The following is a 9,175-nucleotide window of genomic DNA, read 5'->3' as shown; positions in this document are numbered from 1 at the left end:
GGTACCGAACCGTTTAGGACCTTTTAGAACCACCACACCACACCACAAACCCACCGTTTAGAACCTTTTAGAACCACCACACCACACCACAAACCCACCGTTATAACCACCACACCACAAACCCACCGTTATAACCACCACACCACATACCCACCGTTTAGAACCTTTTAGAACCACCACACCACACCACAAACCCACCGTTTAGAACCTTTTAGAACCACCACACCGCACCACAAACCCACCGTTATAACCACCACACCACACCACAAACCCACCGTTTAGAACCTTTTAGAACCACCACACCACAAACCCACCGTTAGAACCTTTTAGAACCACCACACCACACCACAAACCCACCGTTTAGAACCTTTTAGAACCACCACACCACACCACAAACCCACCGTTATAACCACCACACCACACCACAAACCACCATTATAACCACCACACCACACCACAAACCCACCGTTAGAACCACCACACCACACCACAAACCCACCGTTATAACCACCACACCACACCACAAACCACCATTATAACCACCACACCACACCATAAACAACTAGAAAACACCATGAACCCACCATTATAACCACCGCACCATAAACCACTAGAAAACACCATGAACCCACCATTATAACCACCGCACCATAAACCACTAGAAAACACCATGAACCCACCATTATAACCACCGCACCATAAACCACTAGAAAACACCATGAACCCACCATTATAACCACACCGCACCATAAACCACTAGAAAACACCATGAACCCACCATTATAACCACCGCACCATAAACCACTAGAAAACACCATGAACCCACCATTATAACCACCGCACCATAAACCACTAGAAAACACCATGAACCCACCATTATAACCACACTCGCACCACAAACCACTAGAAAACACCATGAACCCACCATTATAACCACCGCACCATAAACCACTAGAAAACACCATGAACCCACCATTATAACCACCGCACCGCACCATAAACCACTAGAAAACACCATGAACCCACCATTATAACCACCGCACCATAAACCACTAGAAAACACCATGAACCCACCATTATAACCACCGCACCATAAACCACTAGAAAACACCATGAACCCACCATTATAACCACACCGCACCATAAACCACTAGAAAACACCATGAACCCACCATTATAACCACCGCACCATAAACCACTAGAAAACACCATGAACCCACCATTATAACCACCGCACCATAAACCACTAGAAAACACCATGAACCCACCATTATAACCACCGCACCACAAACCACTAGAAAACACCATGAACCCACCATTATAACCACCGCACCACAAACCACTAGAAAACACCATGAACCCACCATTATAACCACCGCACTCGCAAACCACTAGAAAACACCATGAACCCACCATTATAACCACACCGCACCATAAACCACTAGAAAACACCATGAACCCACCATTATAACCACCGCACCATAAACCACTAGAAAACACCATGAACCCACCATTATAACCACCGCACCATAAACCACTAGAAAACACCATGAACCCACCATTATAACCACCGCACCATAAACCACTAGAAAACACCATGAACCCACCATTATAACCACCGCACCATAAACCACTAGAAAACACCATGAACCCACCATTATAACCACCGCACCATAAACCACTAGAAAACACCATGAACCCACCATTATAACCACCGCACCATAAACCACTAGAAAACACCATGAACCCACCATTATAACCACCGCACCATAAACCACTAGAAAACACCATGAACCCACCATTATAACCACCGCACCATAAACCACTAGACAACACCATGAACCCACCATTATAACCACCGCACCATAAACCACTAGAAAACACCATGAACCCACCATTATAACCACCGCACCATAAACCACTAGAAAACACCATGAACCCACCATTATAACCACCGCACCATAAACCACTAGAAAACACCATGAACCCACCATTATAACCACCGCACCATAAACCACTAGAAAACACCATGAACCCACCATTATAACCACCGCACCATAAACCACTAGACAACACCATGAACCCACCATTATAACCACCGCACCATAAACCACTAGAAAACACCATGAACCCACCATTATAACCACCGCACCATAAACCACTAGAAAACACCATGAACCCACCATTATAACCACCGCACCATAAACCACTAGAAAACACCATGAACCCACCATTATAACCACCGCACCATAAACCACTAGAAAACACCATGAACCCACCATTATAACCACCGCACCATAAACCACTAGAAAACACCATGAACCCACCATTATAACCACCGCACCATAAACCACTAGAAAACACCATGAACCCACCATTATAACCACCGCACCATAAACCACTAGAAAACACCATGAACCCACCATTATAACCACCGCACCATAAACCACTAGAAAACACCATGAACCCACCATTATAACCACCGCACCATAAACCACTAGAAAACACCATGAACCCACCATTATAACCACCGCACCATAAACCACTAGAAAACACCATGAACCCACCATTATAACCACCGCACACATAAACCACTAGAAAACACCATGAACCCACCATTATAACCACCGCACCACAAACCACTAGAAAACACCATGAACCCACCATTATAACCACCGCACCATAAACCACTAGAAAACACCATGAACCCACCATTATAACCACCGCACCATAAACCACTAGAAAACACCATGAACCCACCATTATAACCACCGCACCATAAACCACTAGACAACACCATGAACCCACCATTATAACCACCGCACCATAAACCACTAGAAAACACCATGAACCCACCATTATAACCACCGCACCATAAACCACTAGAAAACACCATGAACCCACCATTATAACCACCGCACCATAAACCACTAGAAAACACCATGAACCCACCATTATAACCACCGCACCATAAACCACTAGAAAACACCATGAACCCACCATTATAACCACCGCACCATAAACCACTAGAAAACACCATGAACCCACCATTATAACCACCGCACCATAAACCACTAGAAAACACCATGAACCCACCATTATAACCACCGCACCATAAACCACTAGAAAACACCATGAACCCACCATTATAACCACCGCACCATAAACCACTAGAAAACACCATGAACCCACCATTATAACCACCGCACCATAAACCACTAGAAAACACCATGAACCCACCATTATAACCACCGCACCATAAACCACTAGAAAACACCATGAACCCACCATTATAACCACCGCACCATAAACCACTAGAAAACACCATGAACCCACCATTATAACCACCGCACCATAAACCACTAGAAAACACCATGAACCCACCATTATAACCACCGCACCATAAACCACTAGAAAACACCATGAACCCACCATTATAACCACCGCACCATAAACCACTAGAAAACACCATGAACCCACCATTATAACCACCGCACCATAAACCACTAGACAACACCATGAACCCACCATTATAACCACCGCACCATAAACCACTAGAAAACACCATGAACCCACCATTATAACCACCGCACCATAAACCACTAGAAAAACACCATGAACCCACCATTATAACCACCGCACCATAAACCACTAGAAAACACCATGAACCCACCATTATAACCACCGCACCACAAACCACTAGAAAACACCATGAACCCACCATTATAACCACCGCACCATAAACCACTAGAAAACACCATGAACCCACCATTATAACCACCGCACCATAAACCACTAGAAAACACCATGAACCCACCATTATAACCACCGCACCATAAACCACTAGAAAACACCATGAACCCACCATTATAACCACCGCACCATAAACCACTAGAAAACACCATGAACCCACCATTATAACCACCGCACCATAAACCACTAGAAAACACCATGAACCCACCATTATAACCACCGCACCATAAACCACTAGAAAACACCATGAACCCACCATTATAACCACCGCACCATAAACCACTAGAAAACACCATGAACCCACCATTATAACCACCGCACCATAAACCACTAGAAAACACCATGAACCCACCATTATAACCACCGCACCATAAACCACTAGAAAACACCATGAACCCACCATTATAACCACCGCACCACAAACCACTAGAAAACACCATGAACCCACCATTATAACCACCGCACCATAAACCACTAGAAAACACCATGAACCCACCATTATAACCACCGCACCATAAACCACTAGAAAACACCATGAACCCACCATTATAACCACCGCACCATAAACCACTAGAAAACACCATGAACCCACCATTATAACCACCGCACCATAAACCACTAGAAAACACCATGAACCCACCATTATAACCACCGCACCATAAACCACTAGAAAACACCATGAACCCACCATTATAACCACCGCACCATAAACCACTAGAAAACACCATGAACCCACCATTATAACCACCGCACCATAAACCACTAGAAAACACCATGAACCCACCATTATAACCACCGCACCATAAACCACTAGAAAACACCATGAACCCACCATTATAACCACCGCACCATAAACCACTAGAAAACACCATGAACCCACCATTATAACCACCGCACCATAAACCACTAGAAAACACCATGAACCCACCATTATAACCACCGCACCATAAACCACTAGAAAACACCATGAACCCACCATTATAACCACCGCACCATAAACCACTAGAAAACACCATGAACCCACCATTATAACCACCGCACCATAAACCACTAGAAAACACCATGAACCCACCATTATAACCACCGCACCATAAACCACTAGAAAACACCATGAACCCACCATTATAACCACCGCACCATAAACCACTAGAAAACACCATGAACCCACCATTATAACCACCGCACCATAAACCACTAGAAAACACCATGAACCCACCATTATAACCACCGCACCATAAACCACTAGAAAACACCATGAACCCACCATTATAACCACCGCACCACAAACCACTAGAAAACACCATGAACCCACCATTATAACCACCGCACCATAAACCACTAGAAAACACCATGAACCCACCATTATAACCACCGCACCATAAACCACTAGAAAACACCATGAACCCACCATTATAACCACCGCACCATAAACCACTAGAAAACACCATGAACCCACCATTATAACCACCGCACCATAAACCACTAGACAACACCATGAACCCACCATTATAACCACCGCACCATAAACCACTAGACAACACCATGAACCCACCATTATAACCACCGCACCATAAACCACTAGAAAACACCATGAACCCACCATTATAACCACCGCACCATAAACCACTAGAAAACACCATGAACCCACCATTATAACCACCGCACCATAAACCACTAGAAAACACCATGAACCCACCATTATAACCACCGCACCATAAACCACTAGAAAACACCATGAACCCACCATTATAACCACCGCACCATAAACCACTAGAAAACACCATGAACCCACCATTATAACCACCGCACCATAAACCACTAGAAAACACCATGAACCCACCATTATAACCACCGCACCATAAACCACTAGAAAACACCATGAACCCACCATTATAACCACCGCACCATAAACCACTAGAAAACACCATGAACCCACCATTATAACCACCGCACCATAAACCACTAGAAAACACCATGAACCCACCATTATAACCACCGCACCATAAACCACTAGAAAACACCATGAACCCACCATTATAACCACCGCACCATAAACCACTAGAAAACACCATGAACCCACCATTATAACCACCGCACCATAAACCACTAGAAAACACCATGAACCCACCATTATAACCACCGCACCATAAACCACTAGAAAACACCATGAACCCACCATTATAACCACCGCACCATAAACCACTAGAAAACACCATGAACCCACCATTATAACCACCGCACCATAAACCACTAGAAAACACCATGAACCCACCATTATAACCACCGCACCATAAACCACTAGAAAACACCATGAACCCACCATTATAACCACCGCACCATAAACCACTAGAAAACACCATGAACCCACCATTATAACCACCGCACCATAAACCACTAGAAAACACCATGAACCCACCATTATAACCACCGCACCATAAACCACTAGAAAACACCATGAACCCACCATTATAACCACCGCACCATAAACCACTAGACAACACCATGAACCCACCATTATAACCACCGCACCATAAACCACTAGAAAACACCATGAACCCACCATTATAACCACCGCACCATAAACCACTAGAAAACACCATGAACCCACCATTATAACCACCGCACCATAAACCACTAGACAACACCATGAACCCACCATTATAACCACCGCACCATAAACCACTAGAAAACACCATGAACCCACCATTATAACCACCGCACCATAAACCACTAGAAAACACCATGAACCCACCATTATAACCACCGCACCATAAACCACTAGAAAACACCATGAACCCACCATTATAACCACCGCACCATAAACCACTAGAAAACACTGTGTGTGTGTGTGTGGTTGTGTGTGTGTGTGTGTGTGTGTGTGTGTGTGTGTGTGTGTGTGTGTGTGTGTGTGTGTGTGTGTGTGTGTGTGTGTGTGTGTGTGTGTGTGTGTGTGTGTGTGTGTGTGTGTGTGTGTGTGTGTGTGTGTGTGTGTGTGTCTGACCGTGTGTGTGTGTGTGTGTGTGTGTGTGTGTGTGTGTGTGTGTGTGTGTGTGTGTGTGTGTGTGTGTGTGTGTGTCTGACCGTGTGTGTGTGTGTGTGTGTGTGTGTGTGTGTGTGTGTGTGTGTGTGTCTGTGTCTGTGTGTGTGTGTGTGTGTGTGTGTAGTAGAGAATCAGGTTGGCCAGGATGGCGCCACACAGGATGAGAGTCTCAAGAAGAAAATCGTGACGACGGCCAAAGACTCCTGGGAAATATATTTCTCACGACTCTTCCCTGCCTCGGTGAGTGTGAGTGTGTGTTAACAGGAAGTGTGTGTTGCAGGGCAGTGTGGGTACGTGCTGACAGGAAGTGTGTGTTGCAGGGCAGTGTGGGTACGTGTTGACAGGAAGTGTGTGTTGCAGGGCAGTGTGGGTCCAGGTGTTAACAGGAAGTGTGTGTTGCAGGGCATTGTGGGTCCAGGTGTTAACAGGAAGTGTGTGTTGCAGGGCAGTGTGGGTCCAGGTGTTAACAGGAAGTGTGTGTTGCAGGGCAGTGTGGGTCCAGGTGTTGACAGGAAGTGTGTGTTGCAGGGCAGTGTGGGTACGTGTTGACAGGTTGTGTGTGTTGCAGGGCAGTGTGGGTAAGTGTTGATAGAGTGTGTTGCAGGGCAGTCTGGGTAGGTGTTGACAGGAAGTGTGTGTTGCAGGGCAGTGTGGGTCCAGGTGTTGACAGGAAGTGTGTGTTGCAGGGCAGTGTGGGTCCAGGTGTTAACAGGGAGTGTGTGTTGCAGGGCAGTGTGGGTACTGGGGTCCAGGTGTTGACAGGAGGTGTGTGTTGCAGGGCAGTGTGGGTAAGTGTTGACAGGGTGTGTGTGTGTTGCAGGGCAGTGTGGGTCCAGGTGTTGACAGGAAGTGTGTGTTGCAGGGCAGTGTGGGTCCAGGTGTTGAGAGGAAGTGTGTGTTGCAGGGCAGTGTGGGTCCAGGTGTTGACAGGAAGTGTGTGTTGCAGGGCAGTGTGGGTCCAGGTGTTAACAGGAAGTGTGTGTTGCAGGGCAGTGTGGGTATGTGTTGACAGGAAGTGTGTGTTGCAGGGCAGTGTGGGTCCAGGTGTTGACAGGAGGTGTGTGTTGCAGGGCAGTGTGGGTCCAGGTGTTGACAGGAGGTGTGTGTTGCAGGGCAGTGTGGGTCCAGGTGTTGACAGGAAGTGTGTGTTGCAGGGCAGTGTGGATCCAGGTGTTGACAGGAAGTGTGTGTTGCAGGGCAGTGTGGGTACTGGGGTCCAGGTGGTCTCAGTGTCTCATCGCGGCGTCAAGCTGCTGAAGACTGTGAGAAGCAGCTCTGTTGCCCCGGACTACTTCAGAGTACTACGCCCTTACAGGTACACACACACACACACACACACACACACACACACACACACACACACACACACACACACACACACACACACACACACACATACATACACCACACACACACACACACATCACAGCAGGTAGCCTAGTGGTTAGAGCGTTGGGCCAGTAACCCAAAAAGTTGCCAGATTGAATCCCTGAGCTGACAAGGTAATAAATCTGTCGTTCTGCCCCCTGAACAAGGCAGTTAACCCCCACTGTTCCCTGGTGGGCCGTCGTTGTGAATAAGAATTTGTTCTTAACTGACTTGCCTCGTTAAATAAACACACACCTGTATACACATACTGTTCAGATTAGGATTAATTCATAAATAAAGGATATACTGTTCAATCTGATTTGACTTTCGGTGTGTGTTTCCGTGAGTTACGCGAACATCCTTTTTGTTTCTCTGTGTGTGTTTCCGTAGTTACACGAACATCCTGTTTGTTTCTGTGTGTGTTTCCGTAGTTACGCAGACATCCTGTCTGTTTCTCTGTTTTTATTCCATAGTTACGCGAACATCCTGTTTGTTTCTGTGTGTTTCCATAGTTACGCCGGACATCCTGTTTGTGTCCATTCCATCTAAGAACATGTTGGAGTTTAACCTGACCAATGAGAAGCTGATTCTGTTCTCCGCCAAGGCTCCACAGGTCAAACACATGGTGGACTACTTCATCACTGAACTGAAGAAGGTGAGACGGGTTAGACAGGCTAGAGGGTGAGACAGGGTAGAGGATGAGACAGGTTATAGGGTGAGACAGGCTAGAGGGGTGAGACAGGTTAGAGGGTGAGACAGGTTAGAGGGTGAGACAGGTTATAGGGTGAGACAGGTTAGTCAGGTTAGAGGGTGAGACAGGTTAGACAGGTTAGAGGGTGAGACAGGTTAGAGGGTGAGACAGGTTAGAGGGTGAGACAGGCTAGAGGAGTGAGACAGGTTAGAGGGGTGAGACAGGTTATAGGGTGAGACAGGTTAGTCAGGTTAGAGGGTGAGACAGGTTAGACAGGTTAGAGGGTGAGACAGGTTAGAGGGTGAGACAGGTTAGAGGGTGAG

The 9,175-nt window shown here is 46.4% G+C and overlaps 1 protein-coding gene across 1 annotated transcript in view; it reads left to right on the top strand.

The window, feature by feature from the left end:
* Window positions 1–8,685: 8,685 nt before the first annotated feature.
* The window catches only part of LOC123733221 (unconventional myosin-XV-like), a 38,571-nt gene continuing 38,081 nt past the window's right edge, over window positions 8,686–9,175 (top strand). The window contains exon 1 of the mRNA XM_045712654.1: window positions 8,686–8,816. Coding sequence (XP_045568610.1) covers window positions 8,715–8,816 — 102 coding nt within the window. The 5' untranslated portion in view covers window positions 8,686–8,714. The remainder of the gene's footprint in view (window positions 8,817–9,175) is intronic.

Source organism: Salmo salar, unplaced genomic scaffold (genome assembly GCF_905237065.1).
Source record: "Salmo salar unplaced genomic scaffold, Ssal_v3.1, whole genome shotgun sequence".
NCBI classification, from domain to species: Eukaryota; Metazoa; Chordata; class Actinopteri; order Salmoniformes; family Salmonidae; genus Salmo; species Salmo salar.
Note: the sequence above shows the minus strand (reverse complement) of the source record. Positions and strands in the feature narration are given on the sequence as shown.